This window comes from Calonectris borealis, chromosome 4 (assembly GCF_964195595.1).
Source record: "Calonectris borealis chromosome 4, bCalBor7.hap1.2, whole genome shotgun sequence".
NCBI classification, from domain to species: domain Eukaryota; kingdom Metazoa; phylum Chordata; class Aves; order Procellariiformes; family Procellariidae; genus Calonectris; species Calonectris borealis.
This window is the reverse complement of record NC_134315.1, coordinates 14,275,485-14,302,966: the sequence shown is the minus strand read 5'-3', so window position 1 is coordinate 14,302,966 and position 27,482 is coordinate 14,275,485. Positions and strand designations below refer to the sequence as shown.

Genomic DNA, 27,482 nt, shown 5'->3' with positions numbered 1-27,482 from the left:
TACTATTGTGTGCTAAAGAGAGATTTTGAAAAGAAGCATAGAAAATGGTGGCAAGAATGGTCCAAAGACCTCAAGAGACTAGAACTCTTCAGCCTAAAAAGGAGGTGTCTTCTGGAATATCATAGGTTTTAAAACTGGCATAAAAGACGTTAATAGGGAACAATTTTTCACTTGTTTCTAATAAAAGAAGAGAGCACTGAGCAAAGCTATTAGATGGCATGTTCAAAATTAAGAAATGCATGGTTAAGCTGTATAACCCACTACCACAGGATGCTGTAGATGCCAAGAGTGCAAATGGTTTCCAAGTGCTCTTAAACATGCTCATGACCTCTCCCAAGGACTGTAAGTACTAATATACCAACTTTTTCTCAGATAGACCCCACAAACTGTACGAGTATTCCAGGTGCCTAACTGTATACTTGCCTTGTTCCTGTGCACTTTATCAAGGCAGCCGCAATTATCCCTTTGGATAATATCCCTCAGGATATTTGACGTAGATTGTTCATATTTTTAATAGAAATAAGACCAAATTCAACAGTACAGAATATGAAGATGGGAATACATCACTTGGAAATGACTAATGGGACAGGATGCAACTGTTATTGTACGTATCATGACAGAGGCAATAGTTTTGTTGCAAAGACAGATGTGTTAAATAACTGTACATAAACTTCCACTGGAAATTAGATTATTCTAAGTATTAAAACAGTGTCATTCTGAATGGGTGTAGGACTGACTTACTTTTAAAACGTAGCTAAGTTGGTCAACATATTTAAATGGCAGTGCTATCTTTTTGTCTGATTACCAGGAGTCCCATATTCTGGAAGAGGAGGAAAAGCTTGAGGAAGAAACGCAGCAAACCCATTTAGAATTTCACCAGCAGCTAGTCACAGAAATTCAAGAAGCTCTTCAGTTTCTTCAGCAGCACATGGAGCAGGTGATTGGGCAGACACTGCTGCAGCATGCCCGACAGGAAGCTGGAAAAAAGAGTTCAGATGATGGACAGGACTTCAAGGTATAGAAATGTTCAGTAGCAGTTTTCCAAACAAAATGAATGCTACTTTGCTAAAATGGAAGGCAACTTCATTTATGCATTACCCTATGCTTAGAAGTATCAGCAGGAGACCATTACAGCCTGTGTCAAAACTGAAGATACCTTGCAAAGTATTTACAAATTAACACTCATGTGGAAGTACAGTATTTTCTAGTGACTTGCTATAGCAGCCAAAACAGGTTTTATTAAGCTAAACCCTGGAACATAAAAAAAATTGAGAGAATTCTTGATGACAGAGAATAAAAATGAGGAAGAAATGGAGGTGGTTATCTATTGATGGAGGTTTTATGGTTAATTAATAGTATTTGTATATTAACAGCTTAATATTAACTAATAGATAAATAATTAAATAAAAATAAAACTTGCTTCATAGGTTAATGAAATTGTTCCAAAGTAAATATTTGGATTTTCTGTATACTGGAAAGTTGCAGTAGAGCTACGCATACATTGATTTACTTTTCTGGCAGTCAGGTTGACAGGTAGAATGGGCTATAGAGATTGTATGGATAGGGGAATGGCCCCTTCCCAGATGGAGGTGAGGCACATTAGAAAGATTTTACTGTAATTTTTCATGTTGAAATGTTCCATGGATGAATAGAAATACCTGTTTTCCAGCGTCTCAGTCTGCCACATTTTTAAAGCACAAAATCCACAATTTTGTGTGCACGTACAAAATTAGATTGGGTCTTCAGTTTTAGACAGATCAAAACGCTTCAGTTTTTGACTTAGAAAATTGTGACTTGTACTGTGTAATACAGGAGAGACTGGTGGAAGCTGCTGTAGAAAGTGTGTATGGGACCAGCAATAGTATCAATAGACTGGTGCAAAACTACTATCAGCAGTTAGGAAAAATCACAGAAGGCTATGAAGGCAAAAAGCTTCAACAACTGAAATCCTTACAAGGTACGTATGATATTGACAACTATAAGATAATTCTTGTTTTTTAACAGATAAATTAATTTTCTTATCACTGTAAAGATTGCTTTTAAAGATAACAGAAATCTGTTAATTTAAAGTAAGCAACAAAGCAAAATGAATGTGTAGGTCCATTTCCATCTTTGAAGGAGAAGTGGTAGAACTGTTGTTATTAATAATTGCTTGAATTACAGTTGTAGATGCAGGATCCTGTTACTCGAAGTTTGGTACCGACACGCACAGAACGATGACCCAGTGTTGGAGATTATAGTTTAACCACAAACTCTGGTTCACCAAGCTAAGATCAGAGATAGCACCATAGTAACAACCACCAGCAGTTGATTTTCTGGTGCTCTAAACCTGAACACAAGCTAGAAGACTTTAGAAAGCAAAGAATGGTACAAGTATTAGGTTGTACAACCAACGTCTACCATACACACTGTTCAACTTTGCATATTAATATATGCAAATAAAACAAATCAGTGAATCAAATATTCATATGGAGAGAGAGAGTATATGACAGGCACCTACAAGCTGAATCTTCTCCCTAGAAGGGAAGAGATCTGGGTTTGCAATCCCTGCTCCCATGTTAGAAAACATAAACATCATTGGCAGACAGTCTGCTTCCTCTGAGGTGACTGCCCTCAGCTTTGGGGAGTACATTCTTACATTCATTCCTTTTTTTGGCTCAGTGAAATGTTGTTGTCTCTGAAGTGGATGAAATGCATTAGAGGAGACACCAAAAAGCCAAGCATGCCCATCCTGGAACACTCTGTGAGCTACTGCATTGTTTCTTAGCTGTAAACCATGACCCTCTCACAGGTTGTGAAACTGCTGAAGAGGTTTATGAACTGCTGGATCTCACATAAATACAAGCAGTTTCTCCTGGAATTATTTTTAATTGCTCAGTTCCTTCAGGACAGGAGAACAAAAGCAAGCTGTGATTATTGATTTCTTTTGTAAACACTCTCCCCTCGCTGGATGAAGGCTGTTGGCATTAAATGAAGTTAGCAAGTTAGCAAAATGGCAATAGCATCAGAGGCTAAGAATTTGAGACACATGGGATGGATTTTTTTTCTAAAAATAATTAGCACTTTTAAATAGAAAAGATTCTTTAAGAGAGAAGAGGAACAGGCGTAATGAATTAGACACAGGCGTATCCACTCAAGGCTGAGTTCCAGACATGAGTTGGTCAGAAAGATTTGTAAGCCCCAGTAGTAGCCAGATATGCTCACAGGTTATAAGACAGAACCAATCTGTTCTGCGCTGCCTGTTGTGAACCTTGAAGACTTTAATATTGGAAGCTGAAGTGCTAGGGTTAGGCAAAATCTGTGCGGGGATTTTGACAATCTGTGTTTTAGGGATTGGCAGCTAGCAAGGCAGTCAGTTACTTAAGTTCTTACGAAGTCCCTCTAAAGACCTCTTTGGCCCTGATTCAGCCAACTACAGAGTCTAAAATCCCTTTGATTTGAGTTCCTTGAAGCAGGAATTAAAACTGAAGCCTGTTCTAGAACGCTTCTCTGACCTGAGCTGAGATGATGTCATTAGAATCATAGAATCATAGAATCATTTAGGTTGGAAAAGACCTTTAAGATCATTGAGTCCAACCGTTAACGATTAATACTGCCAAGTCCACCACTAAACCATGTCTCTAAGCGCCACGTCTGCACATCTTTTAAAGACCTCCAGGGATGGTGACTCAGCCACTTCCCTGCGCAGCCTGTTCCAATGCTTGACAACCCTTTTGGTGAAGAATTTTTCCTAATGTCCAATCTAAACCTCCCCTGGCAACTTGAGGCTGTTTCCTCCAGTCCTATCGCTTGTTACTTGGGAGAAGAGACCGACCCCCACCTCGCTACAACCTCCTTTCAGGTAGTTGTAGAGCGCGATGAGGTCTCCCCTCAGCCTCCTCTTCTCCAGGCTAAACAGTCCCAGTTCCCTGAGCTGCTCCTCACAAGACTTGTGCTCCAGGCCCTTCACCAGCTTCGTTGCCCTCCTCTGGACACGCTCCAGCACCTCAATGTCCTTCTTGTAGTGAGGGGCCCAAAACTGAACACAGTATTCGAGGTGCGGCCTCACCAGTGCCGAGTACAGGGGCACGATCACCTCCCTGCTCCTGCTGGCCCCACTATTTCTGATACAGGCCAGGATGCCATTAGCCTTCTTGGCCACCTGGGCACACTGCTGGCTCATGTTCAGCCGGCTGTCAACCAGCACCCCCAGGTCCTTTTCCGCTGGGCATCTTTCCAGCCACTCTTCCCCAAGCCTGTAGCGTTGCCTGGGGTTGTTGTGGCCAAAGTGCAGGACCCGGCACTTGGCCTTGTTAAACCTCATACAATTGACCTTGGCCCATCGATCCAGCCTGTCCAGGTCCCTCTGCAGAGCCTTCCTACCCTCGAGCAGATCAACACTCCCGCCCAGCTTGGTGTCATCTGCAAACTTACTGAGGGAGCACTCGATCCCCTCATCCAGATCATTGATAAAGATATTGAACAGGACCGGCCTCAGTACTGAGCCCTGGGGAACACCGCTCGTGACCGGCCACCAACTGGATTTAACTCCATTCACCACAACTCTCTGAGCCCTGCCATCCAGCAAATCATTACACACTTGAATGTTCTGCTTCATCAGTGTTTTGATATTGCTCTCAACTGGTCTCCCAATTAGGTTGTGAGACCTAGAATACCAGTCACTAGAACCACAGTCAGCCTTCCGGAAATTGCTCATTTAGATTATTTTTTCTCCTAGAGTTTGTGTGGATATATTATTGTTTCAGTGTATTGGTGTTCCATGAACTACAAGGAAGAAAATCCCATGTGTAAGCAGAGTACATTTTCTTTTCAACTGAAGAAAAAGTTCTGCTGCAATGTAAGCCTACAGGCGTGGGGGAGGATGAGAGTATTTATGTTGGTAATAAAAGCAGGCGTGTTTTAGATTTAGGTGAGAGAGAAACCCAGCTGAAATTCACAGATCAAGTGAACTGCTACAGTGAAAAAATACTGCAAACCTATATGTGCATGCTGCAGCCTGGGTGAGATTTTCAGTATCAACAGATAACTACTTCAGCTTTGTTGGTGCTTTTTATATTAGGAGTGAGCACTACCATCTAACAAGGGACTTCGATGCTTTAGTACATGTAAGTCCTTCTTTAACCTAAGTTCCAAATTCGTGATGCAGAACCCCACTCCTTTCTCATTTCAGCTGCTCTATTGGCCCCAGAAGCACTTAAATTTCTCTCTGTGATTCTTAATAGCCTGAAGCTCTGCTCCTGCGCACAGCCAGGACACCCTAAGCCATGCCTCCAGCCAACTACTTTCTGTCCAGGCTCAGCCAGGAGGCAGAACATCCATGTTTCTTCCTTTTCAGAAGGGGGTGATCTGTTAGGTGATCTCCAAGCACGATTATCATACTGCGAGTGTGATCGTCCTCACCAAATACTCTCATAACTTCTCTCTCTAAAACACCAGATGGAGAAAACAGTGTTGGCAATAGAGCCACCTACTGGGTGATAGCCCTGGGGTTAGAATGGCCACATAGGAAATTTCTTACGTACTTCATTCAGTGATGGCTAAGTGGGAGTAAGGACCATAATGCCAGGCCTCTCTCTCCCAGTGACTGTGCTTAATGTCAGGCTAGAGGATTTTGCTTCTTTGGGCATCCCTTGGCCTAGTAAATCTGAATTTACGGTCTGTCTGGCACAGCCACAGGAAAAAAGGTGGAGAGTACCTCCGCTCGCCCAGCCAGCCCAGCCCAGCCTAGAGTACAGCCAGTAACTGCTCCCTGATGGTGCCGTGGGTAGGAGAGGTGCCTGTCAGCCTCTCCGAGCATTCGGAAAAGGTCGGATGCTCCCCAAATGAATGTTATGTACCCTAATATGTCCCCATCCATCTCCCTCCTTCGGTGTTCTATTTAAAAGCAGCGGTGCAAGGAAACCGGTCCTGTCTGTCAGACATGCCCCAAGCCTTGCTGCCGGGCAGGACTTCAGGAGCAAGAGTCAGGAGCCAGGTCAGCAGATAAACACCAAGTTACTCGCACAGTGTGAGCATACGCAAAAGTACCCAGAATACTTCACCGTCAAATGAGGAGACATCTAGTGAAGACAGGCATTCCCCAGACTAAGTGACCTCCGAGCGGAGGTTTTCTTTATATTGCATTTTTCATTTAGGTGTTAGAGTTCTTGCTTAAGGCATCAAGGTCCTTTCATAAAATTTCTGCTTTGAATTCCATGTTAATCAATTAGCCTAGTGGGAGAAGTAGATAAGAATAGGAATTCAGTGACATTACCATCTCAGCTAAATGATGCACAAACTATTGTCTGTGCAACAGATCACAGTGGCAGAGCAAGAGTGTGTAAGAAGTATCTGATATCCCTAAGGAGCAGTAACTCTGGAAAGACAACCTAGAACAGGTATTAATTTGTGCTGATGCAAAACATAAATTGTAAGTTTGCCACAACTCAGAGTTTGTAATTTTGAGCAGAAGATTTTAAAAAACATTATTTCAGCAGAAAGAGGTGAAAGGAACAGACTTAGGAAGAAACAAGAGAATGAACTGGCATTGAAAGAAAAACAGACCAAAGGCTTCCTGAACGTATCATCCACAGTCCATCAAAGGTAAGAGCAGGCAGCAGCACTGCTGACTCTATTTAAATGCTGTGAGTGTTTACAGATCTACATAAATGTCTAGCTGAATAAATGGCTGGTTTTGCATTTTATATTTGTCTTTGATGGAAAAGAAATATCTGTTGCCAAATTATATCTATCCTTTGATCTCAGAGAATTACTTTCTTATTAAATAAAGTCATTAATTACAAACTGAAGAACTATACACAGAGAGTTTGAAAAGAGAGAATGAAAAACAATGCCAAAACATATGCCAAATTTTAAAAGAAATTTAACATAAATGTACGATGGGAACTGATGGTGTCTAATTCATTACGTTCCATCTTTTCTGCTTTGAACATCAAAAGTTTTTGTTAGTTTGCTGTTGAGTAAACATATACCATAATGAAGAGAAAATGTTTGAAGCATAAATAATACTCAAAATGGCAAGAAGATTTCAGTGATTTCTTGGACAATCAAGATTACCTGCACTAAATTTAGAGTGGAATCCCTCCAATATTAATTAAATAAAAATCATATTTAATTCATTACTGATTTTATGAAACTTAGAGTCCAGACAAAAAGCACTGCAATTCCAAAGGAATAAGTTGTCATAAAAAGCTGTGTGACTTGGCATGCACATGATACATTTTTGTAATCATTTTATTTCTTTACTCTTGGTTTATTTATCCAGAATCACACAGCATCTGCAATTTTGACATTGTAAAGAGGTTAATTCTTATTTTAGACATTCTGTTACTTCTAAATGGAAAGAAATCATTGCCCACTTTCTGTTTTTCATTCTTGTTTGAATTAGTATAGAAATGGATTCAGTAATAAAGTGCTTCATAAAAGATCTGTTAGTTATTCATTATCAAGTTTATCGTTTATTCTGACATATAAATTCACTTTTAGCTGTTGTCTCAGTTTTTTCTCCCATAATCTGTTCTAGTGTCTTAAACCAAAATACAATCAAATTGGCCTTCATGCAAGCAGAAATATGGTATTGAAGAATGTAACTATTCAGTATCTAAGCCGGTCTCATAACCACTAGTAATCAAACTCGTTTTCCTATTTTCATTATGATTTCTTTTACGGTCAAATCCCAGTCCTGTGTAAATTAATGACAAAATTTCCATTAATCTGTCTAACTCCTATTAAACTCAACATAGACTGTTTTATTTCCCTTTGCCCTTGGTGCAAGGTTATGAGTGTGAGTTCAAAAACCAAATTTTGAAAGCTAACCTTCTGTAAGCATTGACCATTACAATAGCAACTTCATTATGTGCAGATGTCAGAAACAATTTGTGTGATCTCCTTCCCTGAGGAATGTGATGGGTAATTGACAGCATTGATTCAAGGTAGGTCAGGCAAGAGAACAGAAGAAACACAGATTCAGCAAAGTTGCAGCCATTCAGGTTCTACTGTATTAATATTAATCTTTAATCAGCAAAATAAAACAAGCAAAGAATATAGTTGTCAGTGCTCCCAATTGCCAAGTTTTGAATTACCATGTTTCTGGCTCAGTCTCACCCTGGTACTGAAGAGCCGTGAATGAAATGCCTAATTCTTAATCCCTTACCCTCACACCTGATCTTCTAACAGCTTGTCTCTTTGGCAAGCAGACAGTAAAGCTGACTTTAGAAACATACAATGGTTTTGAAAGCACATTTAAACATTAGAGCTGAACTCCAGCTCCCAAAGTCCAGGCATGGACAACCCAAACTCCTGCTGCAATTCCTACCTCTGAAAGGAGCTTGTATCCCATGAAAAGCTAAAGCAGGTTATTAAAATATCTATCTAAAAATCAACCCCAAAATTTTTTGTCCCAGCAGAAGCTGGATGGGCCGATATTGTTAATTAGCCTTTCTCTCTACAAAATCTAAATACACTTTTCCAGGACTGTATTCCTCCCTTGAACTGAACAACATCGGTACTTTTGAATTTCTGTTGTCCAGGATGGTGCTGCAGCAAAAGAAGGTTTTGGCTCAGTTTGAACTGCAGCAGCAAATTCGTCTGGAGTCTCTGAAACAGAAGTTGCTGGGATTGCATCACCTAGAAACTGAGTTGGAGAATCAGCTAAAGGTAAATCAGGGTAAAATGACTCACGGATCTGAAGCAGTCCATGGCAAAACATCGGACAGATTTGCTGTCCTAATTGAAATCCGTGCTAAGATTCACCACTGTCTTGTAGGAAGCACTTCCCTAATGCTAGCCATATTGTTTCCTGTGTTTCTGCAATGATACACACCTTTTTTGTCATGCCACATGTAGAGTAACATAACCGAGAATCAAGCTAAGTTGTGTTAACCGACTTCTGGTTTATCCTTGTGTGCAGGAAGCAGAGCAGGACTTTGTGAGTGAGTTGGCTGCGCTGGCTCGAGTTCCAGTGCCTGTGAAGAAGAAGCCTTCCAAAAGGAGCAAGCCAGCAGGTTGGTACAATCCTGAATTGTTTAAAAAAACCCACATCATTCCACATATCAGTGCATATTTTGCAATATAATACAATGGAGTTTCAGGAGAGATTTTTCAGCAGTGCCATTTCCCTAATCGGGATGTAGAAAAGTAAGGCAACCTTCCAAGGTCACCCAGCTCGCCAGTAGCACAGCCACAAATAAGTGTCCCCATTCCTCACTCCAAAGCAGTCCTTTAACCAATAGATCACATTGTGTCCACTGAGGTAAGGCTTTGCCTTGCTCAAACCAAAATTATTTTTCATGTCTTTATTATGTTCTTTAGAAATTACTTTGTTCACCTCAATCACTAAGTCTTTGGGAGGACAGCAGAGCTGAATCACCCAGCTTTCATTCTCCTGGTAGAACGGAAGGATCGCCTTCCCACACACATGCTCAAAAGTAAAATCTTACTGAATGAGGAAACTTGAAATATTTATATGAATTTACTAAAGTATTAACAAATTAGACTAATTCATTATTCAAGAGATACTTAGGGATAAATTATCAGAATAGCAGTTGTGTTTCCTGGTCCACATTTGGGGTGGAGCATGCAAATTCTCATCCTTTGAGCCGTGCAATCTTTCTGTCATTATCAGAATGAAACACTTGGCATTACATTTGAAAGATGCTGAAAGGTGAGATGGGTGCCCAAAAGAGAAAAGCAGCTCACTCACCTGGACAATTTTGAAGTCCTGTCTCCCCCGTCGCTTGTTTCTCAAGCGTGCAGAGCTGTTTGCCCTGGTAGGCACCATGACCCCAGTGGAAGCTTAGCTCAGGGCCCTAAAACCAGTGACTTTTTAACATCAGATTGTTCTGATTCAAATCACATAAAATTATGAACTGGCTTTTCTTCTGTTTGCTGGTAGTAAAAAGCCATTTTCAATTACTTGCTAAGAAAATATATGATAGGGCTTTCAACTGTTGCACCTCATGGAAACTTCAGTGTTCAGCAATTATGAAAGTTCAATGTCTGCTCTGTGAGAACTAACCAATAGTAAAAAACCAATATTCTAGGCTATTGTAAAGTGGAGTGATTTCCTTGGAATGATAATGTATATGTATGAAGTGTTGGAGTGGGTTTTTTTTGCTTTAGGTTAATCAAAACCAAACAAGCTCTACTATCTGTGATTCTTTTTTTTTACTCCACATGCGTTTGGCAATTCAGGGGAAAAAACAAACTCCAAAAGAAAGCCCTTTCAGTCGCCAGAATCAGAAGACAAAGATAATTCTCATGAAAGTATTCAAGAACCCCCTGGACTGACTTCTGGCTTATGCAGGTACAGTAGAGGCTAAAAAGGGCATGTGAAAAACTATTTATAAAAAGCAGTACAAAATCTACTTCATAAGGAGGTATGTCAATCAAACCCAAAATATAACACCTACATTAGCTGAGCTTCTTCCTTAATACTTACTTCTCACATGTATTTGACATTTTTTTCCCCCATTCTTTTCTAAATTTAGGAAAATCATCTGAGTTTGCTTGTCTGTGCTGTTACACGTTTTATAAATAGCCTTGATTTTAGGTAGAGAAATGAGAAATACTGTTTCCAAATTTCCTTTAATTAGTTTTTTTAAAACCTGAGTCACAGACAGCATAAATCAGCAGAGACAAGTGAATGTAATGGAACTAGGCTGACATGTAGCAACCAAAATATGGTCTGTGGTATTTAGGCTTTCAACTTCCACCTTTATTTCAGGAACAAAGGCAAGCGCCAGTCTTTGGCTGATGAGGGTAGCAGCTCTAACAATGATTTTCTTGATAGATGTTTCAGTTGGCTTATGCTGGGGTGCTAACTAGAGGAGAAGAAATGGCTACAAACCTGAAAGATGCCAGCTGATTACTACGGGCAGATCAAACCAGCCAGCTGGTCGCTGGGGCTTGATATATTGAGCAGAGAAAATCCTCTTGACAGGCAAAGCAAACAGTTGGTTCTCAGGAGCCACAGGCCTTTGGGGAAAAGTATTTATCCCCTGAGTGACCTCAGCCTGGGACTGACTTCAGGAGATGGCTCCTTTCCCTGATGGCATCAACCCTTTTCACACACTCCTTTCCCACAGCCAACAAGGGATACGTGTGTAGGGAACAGGGACCCAACAAAGGAACGTTTATCTTTATGCAACTTTGTTTTGGCAGCCTCAACAGGGGCAGCTGAAACCAGGGAGTGCAGAAGTTATGTAGCAAGCGCCTTTCTTCTCTTATCAAAATTAATTTAGTTTAAGAGAGAACTGTAGCATTTGAAAAACTCTGTCTACAATTTTATTTTTCTTGTTTATGTCTTTCAGAGAGCGGTTACAGAGTCCACATGAAGGGGAGACTGAACTGAAAAAAAACTCAAAGATGCTGAAAAAAAGAGGCAACAGGTAGTAAAAGCATTTATATGAGCTGTCTGAACACAGAGTACCGAACCATTCTTCTGGGGAATCTCAGCAGCTATAAATACTTACTGAGCTGCTTTACTGAGGAACAATGAAGAACATCAATAATAACCGAGAAATCTTCTTTAGCTACAAGACCAAGAATGAATCCCATGTTCCTTTAGCTGTTAATAAAACATTCCCACTTGGTTTTGGTAAGGGGGAACAAGCTCTTCCAGGTCACTTGGGGAATGTGGAGAGGAGATAGTTTTAGATTAGGAGTATCCCTGAGGAAGGTGCGCTGATAGCAGAATGGATCCACACTAGGCTGGTTGCCCAGGTCGGTGCATCTCAATAAGGTTTCATTATAATAGTGATGTGCCATTTGCTTTTAAGCCCTAAATGTGGTAGATCGGGTCTTAATATTTTGTGATTGCTGCTTTGAACTAACAAAAATAGAAATGCAAAGAATACATACATTCAGATTATATTGGTACATCAAAAGATTAAATTTAGTCTCTCTTTTGTTATATTTTACTGCTTCCAAGGCTATGTATGCTTTTTTAAATTTGTACAAAGATTTTTATAAATGTATTTCTCTGCGTTTGTCTCAGATTTCAAATTATTATTTTTAGGAAGAGTGAGACAAAACTGGTTTACTGTTTCATTTTTTATACTTCACTTTCTAGTCTTCTTCCTTAAGTACACTCTTTTGTTTCCAACATACTTTGTTATGCTCATTACATTTCCTTTGGGAATTCTTCTTGTTATGCAAAGCAGCTAGTTCTTACTGGCTGTACAGAGCACCTGTATTGTGTAATAAATTGCCCCATTTAAGCAATCTTACAGCTTTCATGAAATGAAAACTTTCTGCCTTTTTAAAATGAACGTACTTTTGCTAACGAAAAGGCTGTCCTTTGGTGCATGATGGAAAATACTGTATCAGTTATGCAGTTTACCTAAGACAAAAGTGCCGCCACACAAATGACTTTACCAGGCATTACACACAATTGTTCAATGGTTAATTTTCACCTCGATCATTGTAAAAGAGTTTTTTTTCTAAATTGTACCACTTCAAGCATTTGATTCATGTATTTCTGTACTTGGGCTCTATGGTCTCTCTGCCTTCCTGAGCTGGGCGTTTTAGTTGCTGCTTGTTGTGCTTTTTTTTAAACAGATGCAGCCTATTTTCCTCTGTTTGAACATCTTAACTCTGCAGTGCGCTCTATGTAGATAGCAAGAAGGAAGCTTTTACTATTAAGAGTTGATGATGTTTTAAACCATGCAGTGCAGCAGCGGCTTCCATCACAGTTAGGATGCAGCATAGCACCCAAACGGGGTCTCTAATTACCCAAGCCGGGTCTCTAATCACCCGAGTGGGGTCTCCCCAGAGGCACGGTGACTCCTTTGGCTAAGCAGGGCTGAAATGGCTTTTTCTGTCCCTTAGAAAACGTGGAAAGGTTCAGATTTTCCCAAAAGCAGGGCAGCAGTGCCCTCTCCTGGACAGCTAGCGGGGTTTTCTTCCCCTTGCTGGTGGAGGTGCCGGGCAGGGAGCACCGGGAGGGAGCCGGGGAGGGTGCCGGCTCTCGGCGGGACCCCCGCGAGTCCCCGCCGCCCCCGGCCCCGGGTGCAGACACCCCCTGCCTGGCGCTGCGCTGCCGGCCCGGCACCCTGCACTGGGGTTTCTACAAACGGGTGTTTCTTCTTCTCTTTTCCCACCAAGTTGCCTTAGCTTCCTGGCAAAAACACCTGCTACTCTTGCCCCTGTTACTAACTGCTCAGTCTCCTTGAGTTACTCCATGGATTCACTGCCCTGTTTAAGGTCATGTGCAGATTTCATGTGTAGCGTGGCACTTGCCATCACTCCCTGTCAGTGATGCAGATATTGAACAAGAAAGAGTTTCATTAGACCAAAAACAAGTGTAGCAAATGCCAAGCTGAGCTCACAATAGTTGATCTTCAGTTAAGCACTGTTCAACGTTATGTTATGTTATGTTATGTTATGTTATGTTATGTTATGTTATGTTATGTTATGTTGTTCTGTTATTCAACTTTAACCATAGTAACAGTCAGTATCTGTATCCTGACGCTGAAGATCTCCCTCCCATCTCCTGACATAGTCATTACAGAGTGGGATTTTTTACCTCTGGCCCCTCAGTTCAGTTTAAATCCATACGACTGCTTATTTCTGAGCCAACACAGAACAGTAAAGAGACGGAGATTTTTTTTCTTGATGCTGTGAAATACTTCATCACCAGCCAAATGAGCACAGCTTCTTGCAATTGTCACAAGTTTCAGCACAGACATTCCAGTTATTCATCAGGAAGAAAATCTTCTTTGTCATGAAATGGGTGAGTCGCTGGAACAAGTAATTCAGAGTCAGTGCAGAACATCCATCCTTGGAGACTTTCAACTCTCAGCTGGACAACGTCCTGATCAACCTAACTTTGAAGTTAGCCCTGCTTTGAGTAGGAGGCTGGACTCTAGTTGATACATCTTCCAACCTAAATCTTTCCATGATTCTAATATTTCTTCCTACTGATGTGTTACTGAAATGTTTGGTGCTTCCCTCCCACCCCCACTTTGTATCTTCCCTCTGTTTTAAGGGATGGTAGAAATTGCTTGCAAGCCAGGTATTGTGCCTAGAGTCCCTGGGAGATAAACTGCTAAGCAGTTTTGCCAGCTGAGAGCAGTCTCCAGCACAGTGGATGTCAGATGGGGGAAATGGGATACCTAGGCGCCAGTCACGGCTCAAAACACTTGCTTATGGTGTAAATCTGTAAAGCACTCTCTCTTTAGTTTATTCCAGAGAGGCTCACAAGGAGCTTTGATCATGCTTTACAGGTACATATCAAATTTTGCTGCAGAAATTTAGGGAAAAAATGGCATGCCTTTTTTTCTCCTTTTTTTAACATCAAGGGTGACAATTATTACAATAGTTTATGACTGTGCTCAACCTCATTCACAGCTTTATGACAAGGGTGTATCTCAAACAAATTCTAGGCATGGTGTTAGAGTCATTCAGTGCATTGTGCATCATGCAAGACTCAAAACAGCCCACAATGGTCCCTCTGCTGTAGAAAAACATGGAAAGCCTCATCTGGCAGAAGTCCTGCTGAAAGGCAGCCTGGACCACACTGAAGAGGTGTGCAACTTAAAAGACTTGTACTTGGGACAGTCAGGCTGGTGCCAGCTCCTGTGCAATATGGGCAGTTTCATTCCCGACATAAACAAGGACTCCTAAGACACACTTAAAGGTCCTTTGATCCAGCCTGTGCACACAGTAACGCAATACCAGGGCAAGTACCAGGTAACACCTTCACTTTCTCCATCGTGGCATCTACAACAGTCTTTGGGAGCCATTCTAACATCCAGAGGTCATTATGTACAACAGGTATTATGTACAATAGTATTTCTTCCATCCGAAGAAATGCTTCTTCCATGTGTTCAGCAGAGACTATGAAAGGTTTAGCGTGCAGCTGCCCAGCCTGCCCCGTGCTGGGAACTGCCTCAGCACTGGGAGGGCTCCTGACCTTGGCACCCTCGCAGCTGTGGCCCCTGCTGCACTGCAGAGCGTCGGGAGGGGGGGCCAGGATCTGGACCCTCCAGCTGAAGATACTCAGAAACAGCATTGCAATCACTGATGCATTAGCAAGTTGGCTTACTTCCAGTTATGAGGAAGAAGCTGCTAAGCTTAAAGCTTTTTAAAGCAGAATATATGACTATACATTTAAAGGTAGCCTTGCATGTACAGCTCACTGTGCTAGAAAAATACAGAATATGCAGTCAGAGCGGGGGGCTGAGACCTAACTACTTTGTCCGTATCCCTGCAAATACTTCACGAGTTACATGATACTCAAAGAACAGTATCCAAACTCTGCATTTTTACTGCATTGTAAGTCATTATTCACTTTCCCATGCACAATTTATTTTTAACTGAATATCCCTCACTGTCATCACTGAAATATATCTGGAAAGCCTGTGCAAAGTTCACCACAATCTTGACGAAAAACTATCCTCAAATCAGTTTGTTTAGATTACTGAGATTTAATACTGGCCAGGTCTAAATGGCAAGAATTAGCTGGTGCCAAGTAGGTTGACACTTTGTCACTTAATTGGGCGTAAAGCTGTGCAACTCCTTGCTCCAGGAAGCCAGAAATGCCAAGATTTTACCTGGGTTTAAAAAGAGCCTTGGCAAATTCTTGGGAGAAAAATCCACTGACAGTAACAGGGTACAAAGATGCTGTTACTTCTCAAGAAATTACAAGGCACTAGAAGTTAGGGAAACACTCAGAGGAAGATTAGCATTATATGTTTGCTCTTTTCCTCAAGCCTCCCTTAAGCCTATGGTGTTGGCTACTAAAACCTAGAGTAGATGGTCATCTGACCTGGTCCAGTCTGCGTTTTTAATTCTTAAGCATGAAGATGAGTGTATTGCTAATGAGAAACATTTAATGGCTGGGACAGGTGTCAGTTTTGCGACAGTCTTAGCATCATAATTAACAGGCTTTGCTACAAACACTAAAATTTAAACATGTAACTGCATTGCTTTGTAGCAGACAAACTGTAACTCAAGACAAATTGGTCCAAACTGTCACTCAGGAAGCAATCCATGGATCCAGCCTTCTCCTCTACCTCACTTGATTGATGAAGATAGTCCTCAGACTGGTCATAGGGACTAATTTTAAGGTGTGTGCAAATGGCAATAGGGAAGAGCCAGTTTTACATTATTAGGGCTGTATCAGGTATTAGAAGGTCATAGTCCTGCTGCAAATTTTTAGAAACTTGACGATTCAAAAAGCATGAAGGCTTTGCACTGCTTTCTTCTTGTAGTTGAGATAACAGCAGCTCCCCACCTACAAGCTCACAAACTGAACATCTCCCAGCTTAATGCTCCTACAAGAGGGCAAACTCAAGTAGTTTCCTATTCTGCAGCTGTATTCAGGATCACCAGCTAATCCACATTTTATTTATGTTACTGTTTTATTTTTTTAAGGACAGGCTAAAGGGGCATTGCTGTGAAATAGTCCTCCAGGTGGTAAGAAAAGCACCACTTACCTTGCTTTGTTTAAACCCCCCATGAGCAATGGCACATGCCATTCTCTCATGGTATATCACAGTAACCATACAAGTGAGGCATCCTTTACCTCACCTGGTGACCATGCAGTAAGGTACCTGTGCTCCAAAAAAATGCTGCTTAAATCACATCCAGGTAGTATTGCATGTCCGGAGTGGAGAGACCCGGGCACAGCACAGGATCCACGGGCTTCCTGCAGGCTGTCCCTCAGCAGCAGCATGGCAGCAGGGGTCAGGCTGCAGGGGCTTATGAACATCATGGGCATGCTAGGGTATTTCTCCTTGGAGAAATCATAGCAGAGTTACATTGACCTGACAAGCACAGTCTTGTTCGCACAGAAGCACCGGACCACAAAGTGCCTCACAAACACCCACACATCTATTTATTCACAGACACTTCACCGTGAAAAAAGAAATGCATGTTAACAACAGTGGATCTTGACTAGCTTGTAGGCAAAGGGTTCTTTGGTTTAAGATGTTATTTAGCACATAGGAAAAGTGGAAACTGCCAATACTAGTGACACAACGATCACTTCTGTCACCTCAAGCGTGACAAGCCTCGTAGATGGAGTAAGTTTTACTCGGAGGTGAGCAACCATTGCTACTTGCAGAAACACAGGCAAGAGATTCATTAAGGAAATTGTAACCAGCAATTCCAAAATTTTCACACTGTCAAATTTCCCGCATAGCTTCACAAACTAGTTTTATTTCTATTGTCCGGGTTAGATTACCAGAACTGTTGCTGGCTCTGTCAACACTTGGGTTGGAAAAGGACAGTGGAGATGGAGACTTGGCATTTCAGGATTGCCTTACCTGCTAGGCTGTGGGTTATTCCACAGGGCAGGTTGTCCTCAGGCTTCTCTGCTAGCGTTGTTTTACTTCATATAAAAAACCTGAACCACCAAGTGAGCAAGCAAGCCTAGGGATGAGGGCACTCTCCAGGCATGAATTTGAATCCTTAGCAGAAAGGGTTGTTCATGAAAAGCTTTATTTTTCTCTTATTTTGGGAGCAATCAATTCAGTTCACTGCAGGCTGAATTGTAGCGTTTTCTTCACTGGTTCAGATAAAAGCCAAAGCAAAAAGAAAAGCTGGCTATTCAGACCAGCTCTGCTGCCAGGTTTTCAGACCAAGCTGACCAAAATGGAGTTTTCCAGGGTACGGTTCCTTTCCCAGGCAAGCTGGAGGTGACAGCATACTGACTTCAGAGTAACATGACAGGCTTCAGGTAGTCTACTTGCCAAAACTTTTATGTCCCACGTGCACCTGGCGTGCACCACATGCCCTGTGCCAACACACTTTATTGCTGCATGGAAAGGATGGACCACTGCTAAGCGGTCAAGCATCCCAGCTAGATAAAACCATTCCACTGGCTGCTACAAGACTTTTTCTGGTGCAGCTTTGTAGCATAGGCAAGGGCAAAGTGGCACAAGGCCATGGGGAGGTGTTTTGCTGACCTGCGTAATTTCGTAGCACCCCACCCTCCACCGTAGCCCACGCTTCCCACAGCATCTGCAACACAGGTCAGACAAATAAAAAGCGATAGAAAAGCTTTCTTTACATACTTCTTGAGAGTCAGAAAGACAAGGAGAAAGCATTTCCTTCACTCTCATAGAAAGAAAGAATTCAAGTCGACTTTCCTCACCTTACCTGCAGCATGTCATGCCTAAACAGAGTCCTGGTTCAGTCAGCAGAGAAAACCAGTATTAAGCAAATATAGCTTAGGGCAAACTGGAGCACTGCATACTGGTTCTGTACTACAGATGAAGATGATGGCAATCAATTACCATTTCAAGAAAATCGGATGCAGACCTGAAGGTCTTGGGAGAAAGCTAATTTAGGTCTCTTGGCCAAAACTGAGGCATCTGCAATGTCAATAGTAAGTACATTTTTACTGTATTTAATTAAGACAGATTATGGCATGCTATAGCATGCATATGCAGACATCTATATGTTTAATACCCCCTGTGATCTAAGGAGGTTCCTTCTTTCATATCTTGTCAACCTAAAAGACAATTTCTCATGAATTTCTCCATTGTAAATTTTCAATCATTTAGCAACAGCACTGGAAAGCAGAGGAAGACACTTACCCATCAATTCATTTCCTTTATTTCACAAGCTTTGAATTCAGAAATTGAACCACGACTAGTAGATCTTGATACGGTAGAGTAAGTAAAAATGCATGTGATTACAAAGGAAAAACTTTGTACAAAAAACTTTAAAAATCCGACAGCAACTTGGATTATCTGTAAGTACCAAAAATCTCATGCAGAAGGAGAGCACTACTGCCCATGTGGAGAAATCCCTGCAGGGGTGGCAATGGCATTGGTATGTATAAATTATGGCTCTGTCTAAAATGGAAACAAGAAGGACACAGACTTGGAACATAGTGAGTGGGAACAGACAGGTGCTACAGAGACCATTTGTCATTTCGTGTCCCAACGATTTCTGTGTCCGAGAAGTGCGTCTTGGGTTTATAATAAATTAAAGATGAAACAGAAGCTGCCTATACTACTCTACTGCATACTTTCAAGATGGCCATTTTCTTCCTTCATAAGTGTTTTTGGTGGTGTTTCTCAAATACAGACATTAATCTTGGCATTGTGTCTAGTCAATTGTTGGCAACGTGTTCTAAAGGGACTCACTCACAGAATGCAACTTGCATAAATAACTCAGTAACATGCATTAACTACCTCTAATACAGCGAAAGGGTGCAAAGGAACCATCATTCAGTTACGAGACGAAGCTAAAACCTGTAGTCACTAAAGGGGCAATGGAAGCACCATGCTTTAAGGTGACTATGGCATGAAAGCACAATTGTGAGGCAAGTAGTTCCAAGCAAACACACCACACTATTATCACCTCTTCCTATACAAAAAAAAGAATGACATTTCGTTTTTTATTTCCATTAGTACCAAATAAAACTGTGGGTTCAATAACACAGATATTGAAGGGAACGGCCATTATTCCCATGATCCTTCATCCTTGTCTTTCTGTCCATCATCATTTTTCAGCCAAGACTGGTAATATTAGAGCGACCACCAGGAGGTGCCACGATGCGGTGGCCAGTACGGCGTGGGTTGTTGTCATCTATCTGAGCTCCTGCAACAACAGAAAATCAGGAAACAAACCTATGAAAAGGAAAAAACCAGCAGCGGTGAGATTTTACCTGGCTCGTTCCAGCTATGTGCCCCTCACACCACCATCAGCTGGTTTCTCTTGGGCCAGACCCCTGACTGAAGGGCTAAACAGACCTTCAAGGCACATTTCTGTGCCTAGCTCCAGTTGTCTTCAATGAGAAGTGTCGGATTAAATGTTTGGGATCAGAGTGATGCTCACCCTACGTGGGGAATTGTTTTCCACTGACTTAAGAAGAGCCCATGCGGGGATGATAGCCTACAGACTGGGTTCCCTTTGCGAGATCAGACCCTGACAGAAAATATTGCTGTTGTAACTATAAGGAAACAAAAATCATGTATGTGCAGCGTGGATTTTTCAGACTTGTCTCATTGACTTAGAATACCACGGGTTAACAGTACAGTAAATCTCTGATGTTAGTGATCATAAATCCACGTGGAAAGTAGCATTGAGCTGATGTAAACTCACACCCACTTCAGACTGCGTTTTGAAATGTTGAAAGGTTAAGCTTAAGGTGACAGCAAGCTTTCTGCTAGGCTAAATATTGTCTGACCACACTCAGCTTCCTAAAGGCAATGTAAGACTACCATAAAAGTGTAGGATTATTTTAAATGCTATCGTAGTCTCTGGTTCTGCTTAATTTCATAAGAACACAGCATTTGCCTGATTCAGATCAAATGCGTACCACTAGATGCCTTGGTAGTACCGAGATCCAGCAGCAGACTGTGAAACCACAGTTTCAGATGCTTATGAAAATCCCACTTACCAGTTACTATTATTAGAGGTCAAATTTCTAAGCACTTTTTTTGCTTTATATAGCTTTACATATCTGTATGTGCTCACCATGGCCCTAGGTGGATGGGCAAAAACATACTTCAACTCACTAGAAGGGTTTTTAAAATATTTGCTCTCCTTGGGCCTTCTTCCAGAAGTTTCATTTAGTTTCTAAAGACAGGATCTGTCAGGGAGGAAAACTCCACCATCGTCTCCCAGAGGGGAGAAAATCCAGTGACTTTCATAACATCATAAGGAGCCACTTATTTACGAATTGGGCTGTAGACTTTTGAAGGATAAGGATTTGCACAGTTGTAGTTGTCTTCAGACGACAAGAATTATTTCCAACCCCAAAGGATGATTTTCCAGTCTGTTTCTTATGTCCCATGGAAAATGTTTTGGGCACCAAGAGCAAAGAGGACAAGAAATACTCTAATCTGCATATGAATAGCTTCCGCACATGGTTTGCCGACCATGGACAAGGACAGTTGAGGTTTCTATGTCTAGCAGTTTCTGGAGATGCAGCAAGAAAGAAATCCGAGATGTCTAAGCCACGTGGGTTGCACCAGACCCAAGTCCCATCAGCTGGACATACCACCAAGGGGCCTCAGTCACACCAACCAGAGACCTCAGCTAACTGTAACGGGCCAGGTAAATAATATTAAGACTGCATGCAGAGAAAAAATACAGATTGCAAACATTTTGAATATTTGGAAATTTGTAAAATATTCCTAGGGAAAGAATGTATAAAAACATATATATACATACATATATATATATGTAAGTATATGCATGTATATGAGTATATATAATCCTTTCATATTTGATTAAAGAAGTAATTATAATTGAAATTTATCACCAATAATCCATACTCATGGCTTTAAAACATTTCTGATGAGTCAGGCTGACTTACCTGATAAGCTAAAATTGGATTGATGGAGGTTTCTGATTGGTGGGGGCTGGTTTTTGGCAGGGGAGGATTTAGTTGAGGGTGCAGGAGTTGCGTATTTTGGCGTAGCTGGGATTTCATACACAGGCCCATCATACATTCCTCTGGAGACTCCCTGCAGTCCTCCCACCTAGATCAAGAGAAGAATAAAAATCCAGACACTGAATGCTCTGATAATGCTCCCTAATGATACTCCTGCCTATATGCAGAGACCACTGAGCACAGAGCTATATTCTGCATAAGCTGAATTAAAAACACATCTATATTCTCATCAAAGCCACAGTCTGCTTTATATATAAAGGAAATTATAAAGCTTCCTCCCTCCATTTTTATATATATAAAAATTGTAAGAGAGATCCTTATTAGGTTTCCTTCACAGTCAATGGGGAGAAATGGGATTCAAAAGAACAACAGGTCTGACCCAAGATGTTTATTTTAAGTAAAATCAGTCACCACCACCTCCCCTCTCTCCATTCAGAGGCTGTTCAGCAGGGTTGGGTCAGCTGCTGAATCCCACTTGGGTTGTTTCAAGACTGGTACCCACTACTGATTGCAGCAATTTCACTCCTACATGTATTTTCTCTGCTCCTCTCCTTCAGATATCTCCTTATCTTCATTAGAACTCATTGAAAAGTGGTGGCAATTTTTAAATTAAAATTTCCAAAGTTTCCACTTCTTGTCATCAACTAGAAAAGCAATTATACGCTAGACTGGCATGGGACCCATCTTTGATTATTTGTCAATAATGTATCTGTCATTTGAGCTCTGATTACAGTTTGAGGTCTCTAGATTATATCCCTGTTCAGTTCCTATAGGCAATATGTGAAAAGGCAATCCAAACAGCCTCACTGGCCTTAAAATCACAGGAATCTAGGAAATAATATTTTTAAAAAACAGTTCCAATTTTCAGGAAGAGCCTGAAGCCATTGAATCGCAGAATTCAAAGCTCATCAAAAAGATCAGAAATCCATGGCTTACAAGATTATTGTTTCAGAGCCATTTCCCCAACAGGTTAACCGTAAAATTAAAATACCGTATAGGAAAGACACTATTCACAGGGGTGTCATCCAGCTCTTACAGAAATCAATGCCTTTTCCTTGCTTTTGGTGACGGGGACATCAGGCTCAGAAGAGCCACCGTCTCTCAGGTTGAGCCAAAACTACTGCCCAGAAGAGAGCAGCTGCCGATCACAGCAATGAATCCATCTTCCAGGGGCCCACAAAGGCAGGAATTTATACTGCTATCCCTGCTCCAGGGATAAATTTATACTGCTATCCTGTTCCAGTTACAGCTTTGCAGCCCCTTGTTTGACATGTTTTTTCTATATTCCTTTGTCATGCACTGACATATTCATATGGTGGCTGAAATAACCATCATTGGGTTTTTCTAAATATTTCCAATCGATAAAATTCGATAGTGGGAGAAGAAACGCAGACATGAATCTGCTCTCCCTTCCTCTCGACAGGCAGCAGAGGGGGCTGCAAGAGCAAAAACAGCAGTCCCTTCGTCCTTCTGCAGACCTTTCCTAAGTATCTAAAATCAAAGGTCTTTCCCAAAATCCAGGCCTGCCTGCAATTCGCAGGTTACTTAGCCCAGTTACTTTTTTGTGCAAATTCCTGGTATAAGACACCACTCTCTGATAGTTGTTTTTAAAGTGTTGTTTTCAGTATTTAAATGACATCATCACTAATTTATAAGCGCACTCTTGCGCTAAACCCTTGAGAGGCAAGCGTGAAGAGAAGGGCGATGTCATCTAAATGGATAATGTAAAAAAAGTGCAATACTGACTGGTATTTTGCAAAGCTTTTGCAGGTGCGGTTGATTTTTACAGTGCCTTTTCTCATTAGAAGTGCAGGCCTTTTTATCCCACAGCTTGACAGAATTTGTATAACAAATGATGAAAGATAAAAACTATCAACCTGGTCATAGACTTAATTTCAGCTGCCATCCTCACAGGTTATGATATATGCTTGGTTGAAGAAAATACGAGTTTTAGTCAATTTGTCTTGTTACCTGTCCTCACACAGTGACTTTCTTGCTCAGTGGCAAGAAGCAATTTCCAAATAACCCCAAACTAGTGCCAAGACAATTGGTTTTCAACAGAGGAGCACTGATATAATTCAAAACCAGAAGTGACCCAGTCTTAAATTTGGTCATTTCCCAAGCATTTTATTAAACACAAGAGAAAAGTTTTCTGAGCCGTGAATGCTGCTAATACTCAGCTCAGCAAATGCACCAACTGTTGCATTCAGGGGTGCCAAATATAATGAGTACCTCTGGCTTACGCGCTTTTCTTCTCTGCAGTGTGGCAGTTCGGTATGCAAAGCTCAGCAACAATTTAAAATTCTGTTCTTCTTCTGGCTAACCCTCCTCCCAGAGAAGCTTTATCTTTTTCCTGAATTTTAACTAAAAGTAAATTCTATCACTATTCCACCTCCCTTCAAAAGTCTGCACAGCTGGACATAAGGCAATTATTCCCAACTGGCAATGACATGCTCTACCCACTGAAGCTCAGGGTGTTAAGTTAATCAGTTCACACTTGCAGAGGAACCAGTTTTGTGGTCATTTTTTGAACAAGTCATATATAGTCCATCTGATATGGACTCATATTAGCACAAGAATAATAATAAAAAACATGGCTAGAAAGAAGATTAAATAATATCTGGTGTTACCTTATTCCTGATTTTGATGCGCTGGTAAAGATATTCAGGGAAAGGTTTGCGAGGGATGAAGCGGCCCATTCCCTTATTTACGTGCAGATTTCCATCTTCAAACACAATCTTCCCTTGGCTTATGACCACAAGTGGGGCACCATGGCACTCCATTCCTTCAAAGATGTTGTACTCAACGGCCTGAGGATCAACCAACATATTCACTGCAAGTTCGGTACAAGATCTCTTTCAGTTAGTAACTTATAATCTCTATTTGTAGTCATAGTTTTAGACAGCTGCCGTTAAGAGGTGTATAAAGTTGTTTTGTCTGAAGGAAAAGCAATGCATTTCGATACGATATGATTTTAAAGAATGTCTCTGATCAGACTTTTTCTTTCCATTGCTTACTTTCCATCAAGACTTTATCTCATTTGTTTTTGAGGACTTTCCATATTTATCCAGAGCCTCTAGAAGTACAATAGCCTTAATAAGAAGGAAAATTGTGACTGAGCTGCCGGATCCCCAGAGGACATGGTCCCACCACGCATCTCCTGTGACTGTGTAAGGGAATTTCAAAGGGGCCAGCACACATTCTTCTGCCAGAAAAAGCCCAGAAAGGACCAGGAAAGCTGGAATCTACATGGGAATGACTGTCAAAGGCAGGTGATTATTCCTTTCTTGAAAATACAGAGAGATCCCAAGACAGAGAAATAGAAACTGAATCACCTAAACTTACTTTTTCAAGATTTCTAAAGGTTTTTGCCTTTTTAATATAAACAACATTACTGGATTTCCAGTAAAACTTTTGGAAGAATTCCGCAATATAAAAGACCAAAGCACTGAACAATAAGATAACAACTTTGAGATAGACAACACATAAGATAAAACCTGTCACAGTCAAAATCGAAGCGACTGTGAATCACTGGTACTCTGCACTAAAGGCAGCGAAGTATGCGGCAACACTTTGGAATTAAATAGAAAATCCCAGCCGTGAAGCTGATCAGAGCTGTATTATCAAAACGTTTAATAATGTCTCATAGTTTAGAATATTGTTGATTTAATCGTGCAATTTATAGTATCAGGTGCTTTTCAGGTAAGCCAAAAAAACGTCAGCTTGTTTTAAATTTATCATCACAGCTTTACTAACCTCAGCTGCTGATTCACACCTATTTACAGATCTGCCACAAGCATGCAAAAAATAGTGCACTGGTATATGCAGAGAGAAAAGAAATCCTTCCTGATCCCAGTGCTTCCAATGCAAGATTTCAATACTTTCATCTCCTGAAACATTTACCCATTTCAGAATAGGAGTAGGCAGTTACCCCACTCCTCTGTATCTCGTGCATTTGGTGTTGACATGAATTAGGTCAACAGTTGAAAAGCAACAGTGACATTTCTTTTTTCTTGCTCGTTTTCCTTTTCTCCTTACCGATTTATGGCTTTTAGCTGTTATAGTCTTCACCTTATCAGGGTCCCAAATAACAACATCAGCATCCGATCCTACAGCAATCCGGCCTTTTCTTGGATACAGATTAAAGATTTTGGCAGCATTGGTGCTGGTGACAGCTACGAACTGGCTCTCGTCCATCTTGCCTGTGGCCTAAAAACAATGTGATTTGAGCAAAACACGCTTATAAAATGGGGATTTACTATTCAGAGTACTGAACGGTCAGAGAGATATTGGAAAGTATGTAGTTCATATATATGGTGATGTTGCATGAAACGAGATTTTCTCAAGCAGGCCTTCATACTTGGCACGTTACTTGGGAGTTTCAAATAAATGAATGTGTTACTCTTGGCATCCCAAAGAACAGCCAATAAAACCTCATTGCGGATGACACCATCAAGTTGCTCAGTTATCTAAGGTCCCTTTTGCTACACACTGATGTCTAAGTGTGTTTTGCTGCTAGTCCTAGCAATTTCCATTTAAATGTTTTAACAATTTTAAAACAGAGAAACTTATATGAGTATTATGACATTAAATAAAAGAACAAGATTCATACTCTTTTAGAAACATTTCTTGCAAATTAAGTCCATTCTACTATTAATATTACCAAACCTATACATCAAGGTAATACAACCCCAATTATAAAGTCCTTGCCTGGAGAAATCAAATTTTTTATGCAGTCAGTGATGGCTTAATAGCAGCTGTACACAACAGCATTTTGATTTCTCAAGAGAGTATTCTGGGGTCTTCCTTGGCAATAAGCAAGAACAATGTTCCAAGGAAGAACAGTGCCAAGCTTTCTAATATTAAATGAACACTTATTTCCTGCCTGGTAAAACATGAGATTTGCAAAATACAAGCTACGCAGCGGTGCAGGACTGAATGTTACCACCTGTAAATTCCACGTTGCAGCCCTTGCTGCAGCTTCTTCCCTTTGGGGAGTAACAAAAGAGAAGTATCACTGGCTGGGTGCACTTTGCTTGCTTCCCTGCTCTGCTCCTACATGGCAGCTACCTGAAGCTGCTTCTGTGCTTGGAATCTCAATAGCAGTCCCTGAAGAATGTGGTTATTAAACACAGTCTGGGAGAAGTACTCATGAGAGCATTGTAAATACTACCACTTCCCAGTTTGCAATATGCATTCGAGCACAATGCAATATAAGGTAATGAGTGTGTGTGTGAGTGTGAGTGTATGTGAAGACAGACAATGGAGGGAGAATATCATTATATATTAGGATCCATGGAACCATCAAAAAATTGCTAACTTATACCGGCACTCCATCGCAAAATATGCCAGTATAAATTACATGCAATGTTCTCCTTTAAAGCATTTTATTGTCTAGCCTCAGGCTCAGCTGTCATCCATTTGTAATTTCTCAAAAATGATGAGACACTTCCCAAATTCAAACAATCCATTCATCACGTTTATATGGGGTCCACTTCAAAATCATTAAACTGCTCCAGATCCTACATCTCTGAGAAGCATCCACTCCGACACAACTGGAAAATTGAGCGGTGGAGTCTGTGAAGCCTCAGGTCTAATAAAACACAATGGTGTTGCAGTGTCAAAAGTGAAACACAGCCCTGAATTTATAAAACTGGAGGTTTTTGAAATAAACAATTCACCTCGTAGTAGCGCTCCCTCAGGGAATTCTCAGAAATATATTAGAAAGTCACTTAAGTACTGGCCAAGAGTCTCCTGGCTTTCATTATTCAGCCAACACTCAATTTCTTTTTAGTCCATAAAAGTAAGTAATTACTTACTACAGCCTTGTCCCAGACAACAGTCATTCTTTCCTCAATTCCATTGACCCCTTCAGGAATCATAGTGAAGTTGTCCTTTCCAATGGCTTTCTGGGCAGTGCTATACGGGCAATGTCCACTTCCCGTCACCTGCAGGTCCCCACTGTGGAGTTAACACACAGAAGGTTTAGACCAGGCATCACCAAGGTTACCTTGGTCTCAAACTAACTGTGAATGGACCTTTCAAGCCTACACACCAGAGGCATAGGCTGTAAATCATGTCAGCAGCCTTTACGTGTTGGCTACAGATCACTGAAGAGCGACAA

General features: G+C 41.1%; 2 protein-coding genes across 5 annotated transcripts in view; one reads left to right on the top strand and one right to left on the bottom strand.

Annotated features, from left to right (window-relative positions):
- Nucleotides 1-19,633, top strand: part of EVC (EvC ciliary complex subunit 1) — a 67,997-nt gene extending 48,364 nt beyond the window's left edge. The window contains exons 15-22 of one of the 3 annotated variants that reach the window (XM_075148700.1): nt 809-1,015; nt 1,813-1,957; nt 6,474-6,582; nt 8,529-8,655; nt 8,909-9,002; nt 10,192-10,303; nt 11,310-11,387; nt 19,470-19,633. In XM_075148700.1, the coding sequence (XP_075004801.1) occupies nt 809-1,015; nt 1,813-1,957; nt 6,474-6,582; nt 8,529-8,655; nt 8,909-9,002; nt 10,192-10,303; nt 11,310-11,387; nt 19,470-19,482 (885 nt within the window). In that variant the 3' untranslated portion in view covers nt 19,483-19,633. Of the gene's footprint in view, nt 1-808; nt 1,016-1,812; nt 1,958-6,473; nt 6,583-8,528; nt 8,656-8,908; nt 9,003-10,191; nt 10,304-11,309; nt 11,985-19,469 lie in introns of those variants that run through there. The other 2 variants (XM_075148702.1, XM_075148701.1) reach the window with 2 other exon arrangements.
- The window catches only part of CRMP1 (collapsin response mediator protein 1), a 52,307-nt gene continuing 42,287 nt past the window's right edge, over nt 17,463-27,482 (bottom strand). Inside the window, exons 10-14 of one of the 2 annotated variants that reach the window (XM_075148747.1) lie at nt 27,178-27,319; nt 25,397-25,567; nt 23,989-24,168; nt 21,281-21,446; nt 17,463-19,557 (exon numbers count right to left, since the gene is read on the bottom strand). In XM_075148747.1, the coding sequence (XP_075004848.1) occupies nt 19,466-19,557; nt 21,281-21,446; nt 23,989-24,168; nt 25,397-25,567; nt 27,178-27,319 (751 nt within the window). In that variant the 3' untranslated portion in view covers nt 17,463-19,465. The remainder of the gene's footprint in view (nt 19,558-21,280; nt 21,447-23,988; nt 24,169-25,396; nt 25,568-27,177; nt 27,320-27,482) is intronic. The other variant, XM_075148746.1, reaches the window with a different exon arrangement.